The following is a 15,715-nucleotide window of genomic DNA, read 5'->3' as shown; positions in this document are numbered from 1 at the left end:
CTCGGTCTAGTGTTATCATCTCGGGTGGTAGTCATGGGGAGGGAGCGGAAGCCGCAGGAGTCTTTTATGGCTCCAGCTCTAGAGACAACCTGTTCTCAGGCACTTCTCTACTGGCACTTTTTTATGACATCATAAATTCCTCCATTTCCTCTGACCAGCCCTAGGTGGATATAAAGGACATACCTGGCCAGTAATTGTCTGTCTGGCTCTCTCATCCGTCAGTTTCCTTCTGCTGCTGGGGACTTCCTCCAGAGCCAGACTCTCAGACTGCCTGAAGACACTCACATCTCTTAGATCTGGACCGTCGACCAATAAAAACAGTGGTTTATTTGATGAGCGATAGGGCAAAGAAGTTTGGTTTTTATGTTTCTTCTTAGACGTATTTTACTGCATCTCTGTTGGTCGTTTAGGCCTAGCACCCATGTTAGTGGCCTCTGTGCATCCATGTGCACTTTTTTTTTTAATTATTTTTTGGGGGCTTTTCCCTTTATCTCAAAGTGGACAGGATGATGGGGGATGACACGCAGCAAAGGGCAGCAGGTCAGATTCAAACCCTGCGCCGCAGCAGGACTCAGCCAACATGGGGCGAACGCTCTTACTGGGTGAGCTAGAGGCCGCCCCAATCCATGTGCACTTTAGACTGACAACAACAGCCCCACTCTTAGACCTGTTGATACCTTTTGTTTGTTGAAGTCCGAGGATGAAGAGCAGAAAAGAGAGGATTAGTGGAAGAAAAAGTTCTTTTTAGGGTGAGGGGAAAGGAGAAGCCCTTAGGAACATTCAGCGTTCACATTCATCTGATACACTGCTGGGGCTCCTCGGGGAGACTGGAACAATACACGCACCAGCATGACAACATTCCTCAGGGTTAAAAAGGCCAAGGGTCACCCAGTGACCCCACCCTGCCAGTCAGTCCCAAGGCACCAACTCTGTGCCTTTGTATTTGGTTTATGTCTTCGCACTTGTTGAACAGACTCTGCACCTTGTGTTACAATGTGCCCTTTGCTCTCTAATATACTAGATTGACACCGTTTCGTAATTCGCTTCATGTCAGGTTCGCCTCAGGTATCGATAGTTCAAATGTACAACTAAGGCTGGGCGATATGGAGAAAATCAAATATCCCGTTATTTTTGACCAAATACCTAGATATCGATAATGCAACGATATTGTAGTGTTGACTATTGGTGCTTTAACAAAATATTTACACAATGAGCCTGGTAAGTTCAGAAAATGAAGTCACTTTACTGTAATGCAGCCTTTAAAACCAGAAAAAGACACCACTTATGCCATATTATGATATTACGATATCCAAAATCTAAGACGATATTTACTCTCATATCACGATATCGATATAATATCGATATATTGTCCAGCTCTCTGTACAACTTAGTGCTACACTGGAGAAGGACATAAATTTGCACAGACCTTCGAATTGGTCATGTTTGCCGGACAATATGAAGTTCTTAAGAATAATGCCTGCAGCTTACGTCACTTACATCAAGTATCACTTTATTTGTCATTTCACTGAGTACTTGCATACACAGAAGAAACAAAAAGTTGTTTCTCATCAGTCACAGTGCAATAAAAACGGAAATAAATACTTATAAGTTAAAAAAAAATATCATGTCTAAAATAGAGCTAAACACAAACATTCAGACAGAACTGAATATAATACCCCAGCCAGATGTTTGGCAAGCCCAGGTCTCTATATGCTTGAAAAAGAACCACCACAAAGCAGCCAAACTGTAATTATCCAAAGTTTGAATAGATTTAAATGGCCACTTTATATAATAAACTAACCAGGGTCAAATATTAGGCCGAGGGCACTGTAGCTCCTCAAAGCGATGTTATTCCTCCCTTATGAAAAATCCGGGGATCATTTTTGTTTTCTTCTGCACACCACAGCACCCTTCAAATAAAGTCTAAAGGCTGCCATTAAAGTGGAGCATATGCATGTGTAGGCATGGAGTGGCGTGTGAGGCCCTTACAGGCAGACTGCAGGTCTGTTAGTCATTACGGGTGAATGTACTGTACAGTATACACTGGAGTGGACATGCAGCTACATTAAAGTCTCGCCCACGGCCACGTCAGACCACCCCAGAGACACACCACTGGCACTTCCTCCACCCGCTTCCACCGCTCAGCCTTGGGGGGACGCGCGCTTTGGGATTTCCGGAGGACGCACTGGACAATAATTGTCCGTTGATTAGTAAACTTTCTAGTGAAAAAGATGGTCAGATTGCCTTTTAACTGTTTTGTGTTTACATCTGATTTTGTCTTCTATCTGTAGGTGTCCCGTTAGTGCCTCCTGATGCTTGTGACTCTGTGAAGATGAAGATCGTTTTTCTATGAGGTATACTGAACATCATCATTAAAATGGCCTCATAAAATTCATGGTTCCTCTATTACTGAATATTCACCATGTGTCACATTCTTTTGTCCTCTTCCCTGGTGGAGAGCGAGGCGTCACAGAAATATGACTATAAAGCTCCCTGAATTTTTATCCTGCACACTAAATCGGCTTACAGTAGAGGAAGGAGACATTGCTCTCTTTTAGTCCGCAGTTTGAAATGAAAGCCTATCTGGCTGCAGCTGTGGAGGAGCTCCCGAAGATGGGGGACTTTTATTGTCGGGAACAAATAGAGACCTTTTAATTTTGTCTAGCAGCTGATGCCTCTCCACACCAACTGCTCCAAAACCTTTTGTCACTAATGGAGAGTGGCCTGCTCAGGCAAGAGCGAGAGACCACGAGACTTTCATGGCAGGAAATAAAGTGCAGAGTTTCTGGTGATAGGCTCGGGGAGGCCCGGCTGCTTGCCATATGATGTAATTATCTGCCATTTCAAAAGATTATCTCCCTCCATCAATGTACTGTTTAAATGTGTGTGTGTATATATATATGTGTGTGTTTGTGTGTGTATATGTGTGTCTGTGTGTGTGATTTGATCTTTGGTTTGTACCCCCGGTGTAATGTTGAGACTCTGTGGCCAGTAGCTTGGCTCCCCATTTAAGCTGGGTTAGCTATGATCTCTCCCCCCTCTAACCCCAATCCCTCCCCCCTCTGTGATCCCACACACACACACACACACACACACACACACATATATAATATATATATATATATATATATATATATATATATATATATATATATATATATATATATATATATATACATACATACATACATACATACATACACACACACACACACACACACACACACACACACACACACACACAAAAGACATATTCAGCTGTAGAGAGGGGGTCTCTCAGAGGGCGCAATGTTGAACTGGGGGGGATTAAGACACTGGGGTTGCCATGGCAAAGCCCCCACTTTTCTCCTCTCCCTCGACCCTCCGCCTATTTTTCTGTGTGTGTGTGTGTGTGTCACACTGTGATAAAGTAGGAAAGATGTAATATGGCTTATGAATTAAGTCTCTTATCTGAGCTGCTTCACCCTGAGAGAAGAGAGACTTCCAGTTCACATGCTGCTGTTCAGACACCAGGAGAAAAGCAAACGGAAAGGAAAGAGGTCTAAAAACTAGTTTATAGTGTTTAACGTTATTTACCAAGTGGCTGTACATTTGATACTACTTAATAGGACTTTATTTGACTACATATGTCCTTTTCTGTGATCATCCAAATTAATTTGTACATTTTCTCATATTCATGAAGGAAAGCACGCTGTGAAAGAATGCAGGGGCAATAATTCAAAGACCCAGACAAAAACCAAACTGTCTATTTTATGACCTTCTGAATTATAGCTGCGGTAACATGATGCATTACTCATTCATTGTAGCCAGTGTGTGATCACGCTAGGCTGACGTCTGCCTCCCTCAGCAGAGTAATGGATGCAGGTCTAGCCTGCTCAATGACATCAGCAAAGCCTAAGCCGATGAAACAGAGCAATGAATGACCATAGATCAGCGTTTACCATCCTGACGTCAGCCCCCGGTCTGCGCAGGAGCGCAGGGACACTGTCACTAGTTGTTTCCCAGCTATGCCCTGCGTCTGACAATGGGAGCTCTCAGCCGGTGGTGGGGCGATGGCTGGGCTCTGAAAAGCTTTGCTGCACAGTAGGACATCGCAGCATTGTTCTCCTGACTAGATGTCCATAACAACCGTGTCAGGCTTGGAGATATTTCTCTTATGTTCTTCTGAGCAATGTCGAACCACAGTTTAAAAAAAAATATTTATATATATTATACAAAAGTGCATTTATTTTGTTTTATTTAAAACATTTATATATTTGTTTAAAGGGTCAGTTCACTCAAATTATTATAATTATTCTCACTTAATCTTAGCGTCATCTATATATGCAAATAGTTTTGTTTTGTCCATTTGACTTCCTTCATCTCAAAACAGGGGAGGCTATTGGAATTTCGTCTGTGGTATGTTGTCATTGCATTGACAAATTACTTTTTTTAAGTACCTATAAAAACAGTTTTGTTGATTATTTAGAGCAGAGATATTCAACAGGGTCCATGACCCCCTAGGGGGTCCTCAGAGTTAGTGCAGGGGGCAGCCAAATTATGTTAAAAAAAATCATTTATATAAAGTTTATTACTAAATAAATATACATTAATATTTATCTAACATTTTAATAGCAAAGCTAAATTGGCCTATTTGTGAAAAAAACAAAACATTTTATTTACACATTGAAGGTAAGCTTAGTATAGGAAAGGTAGCAATGGTAGCCATTCAGTTAAGTTTCAGGATTCACTGCCATTCATTTTCATCCATCCGGCCCAGTTTATATGTGGGACTCTCTTTCAGCCAAGGGACCCTGATTTAGAGTAGTACTTTGTTCCTGGAAAAAAAGACAAGTTGCTGTTAAATATTTGTAATGTAATTTATCAATTCTGTTCTGTTCACTTCTAGCAGAAATCTCAGAGAACGATATATGAAAACCTGTGCTATGGACACCATAATTAGCTGCATGCCTACATACTACAAAAGGAAATGAACAAAGCGAAAATCGTGTGCAACGTCAGTGCTAACGGCTTCCCCATCATCTGTGTTTCAGATGCTGTTATGGCCAGTTTTGAAGTGAAGATGAAAGACTTTCAAGTTCCTCTGATTAATGAGGTGGTGGTAAGGCAATAAAGCAGAACCTCTGAAAAAATGAATGGAAAAAAAACAACCGAACCATGTTTGCCCTGTGGATAGTGGACTCATTCTGCCACTGTCCTGTGTCATTATGTCCCTTTGCTGTGTGACCTGTCCTCTGGGGTTTGAGTGAGTGTCCCTGTCCCCTGCTCTGTCTGTCCTCCTTCCTCTACGCCCTGCCTCGTCTTGTCAGCTCAGCTCACGGTCACAGCCCTGCTTGCCTCGGTGAACATTCAACGCTGTCGGTGAGTTTTGGTATGGATCACATAAAAACCATCGACCGTTGACTGTGCCCCGAGGCTTGCTCCGACGACGTCGGGAATGAGCAAAAAATAAATAAAATGAAATGAGCAAAAGGGCAAGTGGGCGCATGCAAAAATCGAGAGACGAAGACGCACACGTACAAAAGTGACACTCTGTTTCCACTGTACCCAAAGACCAAAGGTCACAATCAACATTCATTGCTGTCGCTGGGTTGGACTGTGTAGAAAAGCTCACTGAACAATGAGTGCAACTGTGGCCCAGATCTGCCTGACTCGCGTCTCAGCCAATCGGCCGACCGGATGCGAAACACTTTGTTTTCTTTATTTATATTACTTCTTGTTTTTCACTTCTATTTTCTCCCCTCTTCCTCCCTCCCTGGCGCTGAATAGTCTTCAGGGGAAGAGAGAGAGAGATAGAGACATAAATAGACTTCTGGCGGCTTGCTTGTCCTCATCCTCCTCTCCTCTAATTGGTGGTTATGTGTGCAGCAAGGGGGAAGGAAGCGGAGTGAATGTGTAATCATTTGGAGTCTCTTCTCCTTTAGATGTTTCATCCCTCTCTCTTTTTTGTTTGTCTAATTATATACTGAGCTCTGTTAACTCTGTGTTAACTGTGCTGGCAAGAATGAGCGAGTGACAAAGAGAGGGAGGACAATGGGGAAACACAAAAAGGTGGAGAGATTAGAGCACCAGTAAACGTATTATCTAGTTTTCAGTATATGTATTCTAATATTATTCCTAATGTTGCTGCAAATGTGACCGGATATAAGCATTTATTTTTTTAAATGCAGAAAGGAGATTGTTTTCACCTCTTTGGCTGAGGTCTCATTGTGTGTGTGTGTGTGTGTGTGTGTGTGTGTGTGTGTGTGTGTGTGTGTGTGTGTGTGTGTGTGTGTGTGTGTGTGTGTGTGTGTGTGTGTGTGTGTGTGTGTGTGTGTGTGTGTGTGTGTGTGTGTGTGTGTGTGTGTGTGTGTGTGTGTGTGTGTGTGTGTGTGTGTGTGTGTGTGTGTGTGTTATTTTCCTTCTATCCCCAAGCAGCTTGCTCCCTCATGGGAAAACACAAGTCTCTAACCTTGTCTTCCTGCAGACAGTGTGGGACCGGCCACGCTGCTGCCATTTCTCTTTGTACCCATCTGTAACAACTCTCTGACACTGCGTCCTGTATCTGTAATTCATGGAATGTAAACACACAGTTGAGATATATGTAGGAATGCGTTTGGGAAAGTGTGATAATTCATGAATTAATTAAATAAAGTTGAATCAGAATCCATGCAATAGTGTCTGATGTGATTATTTAGTGTGTATCTACATAGAACTCCTATTCAGTGATGTTTCACTCCAGAAAAGCCTTCCAACTCCATCCTTCCTTTTTTCTAACAGTAAACTACCTCTGTCATTTAGTAACTCAAGTCCATTTCCCCCACTCCCCAGTCTCTCTGTATTATTCATAGAAAAGCACTCAGTCCGTACAGTGGTGCAGAACAGTGGATGTGATGTAATGGTGGCTGCGAGCGTGGCTTCAGTCATGTGGGATGGATTGATGCGACAGGAGAAAACGCTCATTTGTTCGGCTTTGTTGGTGTTGCCAACAGTTAATGGCCAGGGATTGGACATGAAGCACATCCATGATAAAAGTATACTTTTTTAGCGGTTAAAATATAAAAAAAATCACATTCCAAAGACCTGCAACCCGCACATTGTGCAAATGTTGAGATATTGGAGGGGGGGTAGCTCATTCTATAGGGACTTGGCTTGGTGACCGGTGGTGACTGGACTGGTAGCTGGAGAGGTGCAGCTTCACCTCCTGAGCACCACTGAGGTACCCTTGAACATGGCACCGATGCCATGACGTATATACTGTATGTGTATATGTGTAATAACAACAGAGTGTAACATTTTCATTTCTCATTAAAGTATGTCTTCTTTTTCTTTTGTGTTAAAAGAAAAGGAAATAGCGTGTAGATCCAGCTAAAATTTCCACATCGTTGTGTGATCATGCTGTGTGAAAAAATATTTTCACTCCCAAAGAGCACTGAAACAGCAAAACTAATAAAAGTGTTGCTGAAACATCACTTCACAGCACTTTGAAGACCTGAAACCCGCCCATGATGAGCCCGGTTGTGCAAATGTTGAGATGTTGGGGGGGGGGCAGCAGTAGTTCAGTCCGTAAGGACTTGACTTGGAGGGCCGCAGATTCAAGTCCTGGCGTGGACCGGTAGCTGGAGAGGTGCCAGGTCACATCCTGGCCACTGCTGAGATGCCCTTGGGCAAGGCACCGAACCCCCAGCTCAGGGCCCATGACATCTCTCCATTATTGCCTGTATAAGGTCCTGTTTGTGCATGTGTGTGTAATGTATAATAGTGGAGTTGGAAATGTAATTTTCATTTATTCAATCTTTAAAGTATGTCCTCTTCCTCTGTATGTTGAAAGAGGAGGAAATAGCGTGTAGATGCAGCTAAAAGTCCACATCATTGTGTGATCATGCTGTGTGAAAAAATATTTTCACTCCCAAAGAGCCCTGATACAGCAAAACTAATAAAAGTGTTGCTGAAACATCACTTCACAGCACTTTGAAGTGATACTACCGCCATCTAGTGTTTAAAGAGTTGTTGTTTTTTTACACGACTTCATGTACAAGCGGATCGTTTGTTCTGTAATATGGAAATGAGAAATAGTTTACAGTTCATTATTATTTTTCCCAGTATAACCTATATAATGATTTTGACTTATCCTGGATCTACAATGTTCTTTTTACTTTTTTGATTTAAAAATAACTTTATGCTTTTTATCACCTCTTTACTAACCGTGAAGCACTTTGTAACCCTGGCTTTGGTTTTGTATATTTAAAGCACTATATAAATAAAGTTGAAGCAAGTGGAAAGCTAGCTTTCCATAAACATCTCAAGCTCACTGCTGTATTTTACAGCTACACAGATAGAGATGAGAGGGAAGGAAATCAAGATGCTCAGCTTCAAAGTGTATGTACGTATGTATGTAGTGTATGTCATTGTTTTAAAAAAAATCCCCCAGGTTCAGGTTCCCCTCAATTAAAGGCTTCGACGCTTCGCTAAATTTAAGATAGGAATAGTTTTAAAAGTTTTGCCCTCTGTAAAGTGAGATAGTGTAACTTTTTGAAAGTAAAAATAACACATTTTACCTTTTACAAGAAGCCCCCTTGCTGAAAGTAATTCACTCAGATGTTTTGATGCTGGGGGGGGGGGATACATGGTAAGATGTTCTTGCTTAAGAAAATGTCAGCGTCAAACACTCCATTTCCTGCATTTTGATGTATTTTTATGCACCAATTTCAGCCTTTTCCTCATCAATTGATGGTGGAAATGTCACGGTACTTCCTCCTTCAACTGTGCATCTTACATGTCGCACTTTTTGCATTTAGGCTACATGTTGCACTGACATGTGGCTCTTTGTAGCTTGGCTTATTTGAGGCCAATGCTCATGTAGGCTACTTGATTCTTGCTGTTCGAAGTTTAAACATCGTTGCGTCTATGAGTTGCGTTAGCAGTTTGTTGAAATAAAAGTCCTCTGCTACTTTTCATGTTTTTGTTTGGGTGGGGGGGACAAATGCACGTGTTCTAAATATTGAAGGGACTTGTCCCCTGCGTCACCAATATCTTGGCCTATGGCTGCAGCCTTCTTTGTTCTGGTTTAGATGTTAGCTTTAGATAGATAGTACTGCTGATATTTGAGAGGGTTAGCTGAATTCATAACTCTTCTCTACTTATGCTTCTGTTATACTCTGCTGTTGTTACCGTTTTATCAGTCACCATTATTCCATAATTGTCCCATGTGGCTACAGTGGCCATTGTTCAGAAAAGGTTACATAGTCTCCCTTAAATCTTACAAATTAAGTAAAGAGTCTTTTGAGTGATGGCTGTGATGCACCTTCTTCATGTGTGTTTATTTAAAATTCTGGACAAAATTCAAAGGTTTACCAAAACACACAATGTGACACAACATGTCATGCTGGACTATGGGAAAAAAGTGTGCACAAAAAAATGTTCATTTGATGTTATGGTGCAGCCAAAGAATGTGACACCTTGGGGTTGAATATTTCTTTAAATGAGTATATGGTAGCTTCAAGGATGTGTTGTAACGAGCAGATACAGAATTTATTTTCTATGTGACATTGTAATAGCGAGCTTTTTACACTTTTAAACAAAGGTGGGGTTTAGAGAATAATTTTGTTTCAATAAGTAAAGGATGTCTGGCCTTTTAAAGGTATTTAAAACATATGTACTTTAAATGGTTCTTCAAGAAATGATAGTACCTTAGTTGAAGGACACACTGTTTATAGTGTTGCATTGTCAGACCACTGTTTACAACAGTCCCTGCAGAAAATCCTTACAATATGACCTATATATAAATTAAACAGCATTACACTTTATTACACTATTACAGCTGATGTCAGCAATTGTTTCAACAAGGAAATACCTGTTCTATGTGCTTTAAATAAACAACTTTAATGACTTCCTCATGCTGATGTCACAGGACTTTCACCGCTTTGTGTTTTGATCACGGCACAAAAAAAAAAACTCCAGAGCTGGAATTTCTCACCCGGACAAAACAAACCAGTGACATAAGATAAAAGCTGGCATGCTGCCGAGGAAGTTTACACCTGTGGTAATTTTAGTTCTGTGAGATACAATACACAGAGATGAGTGTTTTCATTCAGAGAGATGTCACAATTTATCTTTTTTTTTTTAAACAAAACTTTAATGATTCTATATTACAACATGTACAAATACAACATTTTATAAAAGCAAAGAATATAAAACGTGTATTACACAAGGCTCTTAAAACTGAGCTGATGCCTGTTACTTTTTTTCTTCTTAAATTAGCTTCAAACGGGAGTTCGCTGATGCGTTCACTGGTTACTGGATAACAGGCAGAAAAACTGGTCGGGCCCTCTTCAAAAAGCAGAATAGCTTTATTCCTGCGCTTGTGCGGTCTTGATGTGAACCAATTGTGCTTTACTCCTGCAATGAGAATTGATCCAGTTATAATTTTAGCCATGCTCTTGTGTAAATACATTCCACAGCCTGCAGAATGATGCTGTTTCTTAGTTATGTTGCACAATCTCTTTGCTAATCATCATACCTTAAGCGGTTGATATAGTCCATCACCCAGTGTAAAGCAGGATTGGTGCATGCTTGACCCCTCTTTGTGTGGAAACTATAGAATAAAAGGGAAAGAATAAAAAATTAACATTTATACACTTCTGATGAATCCTAGTGATATATGTATTGTGTGTTATTAATTCTCTGGCTGAGAAGGAGTGATACTCACATGATGGCATTGATAGGACACAGCTCTGTGACAGTCTGGACCGAGTAACCCTTGATGTTAGCAAATGGTATTTTGATTGCCATGTAATTTCGACAGCATCCATGGCGCACTGGGAAAAAAAGAGAAAAGATGATTAGATACTGGAAAATAAAATATAAAAAAATGAAGTGAAATTTTGATAAAAGATCATCCCCTCGCGTAAAAGTAGCACAGCGTAAAAAATACTCTGTTACAAGTAAAAGTTGGTATTCAATGCTACTTAAGTAAAAGTACAAAAGTATTAGCATTGAAAAATACTCAAAGTACCAGAAGTAAAAGTACTCATTATGCCTAATGGGCTATTTCAGAATCATATATTTTATATTACTGGTTTATAATATTGATGCAGTCATGTGTACTTCACTTTTATGTTGCAGCTGGTTAAGATGGTGCTAATTGTTATTACTTCATATACTGCTGAGTAGCTTACCTTTGATAATAAATGTATTATATTTTGTAATAATCTAAATTTGCAAAGTAACTTAGGCTATCAAATAAATGTAATGGAGTACAAAGAACAATGCCTCCAAAATGTAGTGGAGTAGAAAGATAAAGTAGCATAAAATGTCTGTTTATCATAGCCAGGTTTGTGTGGATGGAACTAACAAACAAAATAACAAACAATAAAAAAAAAAAAAAACTAATAAAACACTATTTAAAAAAAGAAAGAGATGGAGGATACCCAGTCCATACCTGCAGATGCATTTGTGGCCAGTAGACAAACGGCAAGGAGCGTGATCCCCAGCACTGTGGCTTTGATTGACACCATGTCTTCGTCTGAGCTGAGCTGTTGTTTTAGGTGGAGTCAGAGAGGCTGTGACCCTGCTGGTGATCACAGCCTCCTCTTATATTCCTCGTAAGAACAGGAAACTTCCACCCTGAAATATCAAACAACCACAGAAAAACTCCCCTCACTTTCCCCGATGCAAGAGAAGGGGAAGATGTTGGGGGGGATATAGCACACACACACACACACACACACACACACACACACACACACACACACACACACACACACACACAACACACCGGCGGGCACACACACACACACACACACACACACACACACACACACACACACACACACACACACACACACACACACACGCACAATCACCTCTATGTGAACTAGAAGAAGTGTTGATTTTTGTGTGTGGATGTTTAGATATATATGTAAGATATCAGTTTGAAAAAGTATGCAAAATTTGTCAATATAAATGGAATAATGTTATTGAGTTTTTGTTTGGCACAATAGCAAAATGCAAATGAATAGAACAGGAACTCAATTTCACACGGCATGTTGGCCTAATGTATATGAATAAAATCAAAAGAATTGAAGATAATTATAAACCAGTGATGGGTGTCAGGTCACACATGTTAGGGTTTCCCATTGCCACACCTTGATACAACAAAGAGCCCAGTGCAATATGGGAAGTTACACAGGTGTGACTCCGCCCTCAGTGAGTTTCACCATGTACTACTACTGTTAAGGGCAGAATATATTTAATCAAAGCAAACTATTTGAAGAATAAAAGATTCACTGAAGACCTCGTTGAGCCCTGCCTGAATGTGGGACCCTATAAGTAGGTTGCTTTGAGGTTATTTTCTAGGTCACAGGAACACTAACTATATACTCAAGAACCATGCATCAAAGGAAAAAAGTGCATGGGGAGCACTGAAATAGGTCATGAAACACTTAATGTCAGTTTAATTGTGCATCTCAAACTTTCCACCAAAACCACAACATTGAACATTGAAATGCAACAACTCATCACTGATTTCCTTCAACGTGCATTTTTGCAGCATTACTCAACTCAACTTAATAGCAGTATTGTCTCTGTAGGTTAATAATGATACGTTTATTCATATACTGTAGCACCTTTCAAAAGCAGTCGTAACAAAGTAATCCAGGCTACAACAGAAAACCCAACAGAACCTACACCAATTATTTAGTAATAACTTCAAATCATTCGAACAACTGAGAATCGATTTTAAATTACCAAGAACAGATTTTTTTCAGGTATCTACAATTAAGGACCTTCATACTCAAACACCCAAACTGGAACAGATTAATAGAGCCCTCCCTTTTAGAACAGTATTTATTTAAAAACTCAGGGTGGAGAACATATGAGGAAACCAATAACCAATGTTTATAGAATCGTTGCTTCAATGACAAAAGATAATTTCATTTTATGCGAAAGACAAGTGGATTAGGGAGCTACGGCTCGAAATAAGTGAGGAAGTGTGGTTGGAGATACAAAGTCACAAACGCCAACTTGTGGAAGGAATTTCAATGGAAGATAAATAACTGATTTTTCAGAACACCACAAGTTTTGGCTAAAATGAATCCGAACCAATCAAGTCAATGTTGGAGGGGGTGTGGAGAGACAATGGCTACTCACTCACATATTTTTTGGCAATGCCCATGGTTAGATAACTTTTGGAAATCCATTTTTACATATATTAATAAAGTATTGAATGTTGAACTGATAAGAGAACCTCTGATAGCAATTCTAGGGATGAAACCAGTTGTGATACACAGTAGGAAAAAGATGTATTTATTACAGATATTACTGGTAGCAGCAAAGAAAACAATTACAATAAAATGGCTTAAAAAGGAGTCGCCAAACCAAGCTGAATGGCTAAGAAAAAAGGACATATTCGTTGAGATTACAGAGGGAACTTGTTATTATAAGATGGGCACCATTAATGATGGTGATGGAGGACCGTTAGAACTAACTCTGGTTATATCTGCCAGGTGACGTTGTATACAACCCATGTTTTGTTTAAGTTGATGTTTATTCTGTTAACATTGTTTATTTTCAATGTTGTTAATTCTTTTTTATTTCTTCTCTTCCTTGTACTTCTGGACATATTCTCCTGTGGACCTGACCATATACCTAAGAGCGTGTGAATGTTATGACCCCTTGTAAAGGATATTGTTTCTGAGTGGAAGCAATTGCTATAAAAGGAGATCTGAAGAATATTCAAAATGAAAGATAAGTAAAAAAAAAAAAAAAAAGTGAACCCTTCCTTTTCGTGAGAACAAGACACCTACTCACAGAGAGGAGAAGGGGGTTTAAGAAGAAAGCTCAGTTGTGGACTTTCAATATGCCTTTTTCACAGCCCACTCTAAACCGGTGATGAGAGCAGACATAAATGCTGAAATTTATCATGTGAAATAACCAAAACTGTTATTTAGATATTTGATCTAAAAAATGTATTAAGGACCCCTTTGCTCATAAGAAGGAGCTGATTGAGCAGACATTTTGACTTGTCATAGTATGAAAAGCAAGTGTTACTAATGGCATTAACAATCGTTCCGTTCTATCTGACCCACCAAGCCATGACAGTGTGACAGTGTGACAGCGTGCACAATACCAGGACCCTGAAACTGAAACAGTATAAAGGAATTCTGACATCATTCTTTGTATATGTACTGTGACAGATCAAAATGTCTTATGTAAAAAGGCTTTTTAAAACAACCGAAACAAGGACTTTGTCTTTCCCCTATGATTAATGATATTACCCAGTGCCGATTGACAAATTATATAATAAGTATAGGCCTATAAATGATAATTTGATGTAAGGACAATAGCTACAATAAAAACGATGTGCGGTCATAATTGCACACGAAATGTATTTTCTATGTTGCATCATAATGCCTCGTAAAGAAGGTCAGCAAGATGTGATGTTGTGAGGTATGGTTTGGGGTTGCTGTCAAACCATTAGCCTATATTGTACGTTGTATAATTCTTGTTCTCAGCTCGCTCTTGAAAAATAGATCTCAATGAGACTACCTTATTAACATCGCTGTAAGAAATATTCAGATATTGTACTTAAGAAAAAGTAGCAATACCATAACATAAAAATACTCTATTCAAATACTCCATTCACAGCCCACTCTAAACCGGTGAGGAGAGCAGACATAAATGCTGAAATTTATCATGTGAAATAACCAATTTGATCTGAAAATGAATTAAGGACCCCTTTGCTCATAATAAGGAGCTGATTGAGCAGATATTTTGACTTGTCATAGTACGAAAAGCAAGTGTTAGAAATGGCATTAACAATCATTCTGTTCTATCTGACCCACCAAGCCATGACAGTGTGACAGTGTGACAGCGTGCACAATACCAGGACCCTGAAACTGAAACAGCATAAAGGAATTCTGACATCATTCTTTGTATATGTACTGTGACAGATCAAAATGTCTTATGTAAAAAGGCTTTTTAAAACGACCGAAACAAGGACTTTGTCTTTCTCCTATAAAATAATGTCTTCATAAGTGATGAAAAATAATTTATTATGTTTGAAGGTGAAATGTGTTCCGTTTGATTTGACTCTGACTTGCTTGTCATTACTTTTGTTTGGCATTACCCCAGTTCCATAATTTACATTTTATTGTATCTATAAAAATGTTTGTAAGCAATGGTGATGAATGATATTAACCAGTGCAATAAAAACGATGTGCGGTCATAATTGCAGACAAAATGTATTTTCTATGTTGTATAATAATGCCTCGTAAAGAAGGTCAGCAGGATGTTATGTTGTGAGGTATGGTTTGGGGTTGCTGTCAAACCATTAGCCTATATTGTACGTTGTATAATTCTTGTTCTCAGCTCGCTCTTGAAAAATAGATCTCAATGAGACTACCTTATTAACATCGCTGTAAGAAATATTCAGATATTGTACTTAAGAAAAAGTAGCAATGCCATAACATAAAAATACTCTATTCAAATACTCCATTCAAAATGTTACTTAAGTAAAACTCTTTAAAAAGTATTCATTTCATTTTAATATAGTTAAAGTATCAAAAGTAAACGTGTGCAAAACAGCTCCTGTCCGTGTTAATATATGGTTATAGCAAATATTAAACACTATATACAGCTTATTTATTACTTCCTGAAAATATATCATGTTTCATAAGCTGATCACATGTTTTGTGTGTGAAATCTGAATATTCTAAGTAACTACAGCTCTCAAATA

General features: G+C 39.3%; 1 protein-coding gene and 1 long non-coding RNA gene across 2 annotated transcripts; one reads left to right on the top strand and one right to left on the bottom strand.

Annotated features, from left to right (window-relative positions):
• Positions 1–1,305: 1,305 nt before the first annotated feature.
• Positions 1,306–6,649, top strand: LOC120569074. The gene is made up of 2 exons (XR_005640834.1): positions 1,306–2,354; positions 5,034–6,649. It is a non-coding gene; the product is annotated as an uncharacterized LOC120569074 (long non-coding RNA).
• A 3,463-nt stretch (positions 6,650–10,112) lies between these two features.
• ccl20a.3 (chemokine (C-C motif) ligand 20a, duplicate 3) lies at positions 10,113–11,560 on the bottom strand. Its single transcript, XM_039816365.1, has 4 exons — positions 11,420–11,560; positions 10,688–10,796; positions 10,499–10,573; positions 10,113–10,377 (listed from the first exon to the last, which is right to left on the bottom strand). Exons 1-4 carry the CDS (start codon positions 11,493–11,495, stop codon positions 10,329–10,331), a joined length of 309 nt encoding a protein of 102 aa, XP_039672299.1. The 5' UTR covers positions 11,496–11,560; the 3' UTR covers positions 10,113–10,328.
• Positions 11,561–15,715: the final 4,155 nt, after the last annotated feature.

This window comes from Perca fluviatilis, chromosome 11 (assembly GCF_010015445.1).
Source record: "Perca fluviatilis chromosome 11, GENO_Pfluv_1.0, whole genome shotgun sequence".
Classification (NCBI taxonomy): Eukaryota; Metazoa; Chordata; class Actinopteri; order Perciformes; family Percidae; genus Perca; species Perca fluviatilis.
This window is presented reverse-complemented; position numbering and strand designations above follow the sequence as displayed.

Bases quoted from the DNA above. Each gene is read 5' to 3' on its own strand.
- ccl20a.3 (XM_039816365.1), bottom strand. From the start codon at position 11,495: ATGGTGTCAATCAAAGCCACAGTGCTGGGGATCACGCTCCTTGCCGTT. The intron at 10,797-11,419 runs GTATGGACTGGG...TTTTTTTCCCAG, and splicing joins GGCCACAAATGCATCTGCAG to TGCGCCATGGATGCTGTCGA. The intron at 10,378-10,498 runs GTATGATGATTA...TTCTCATTGCAG, and splicing joins GACTATATCAACCGCTTAAG to GAGTAAAGCACAATTGGTTC.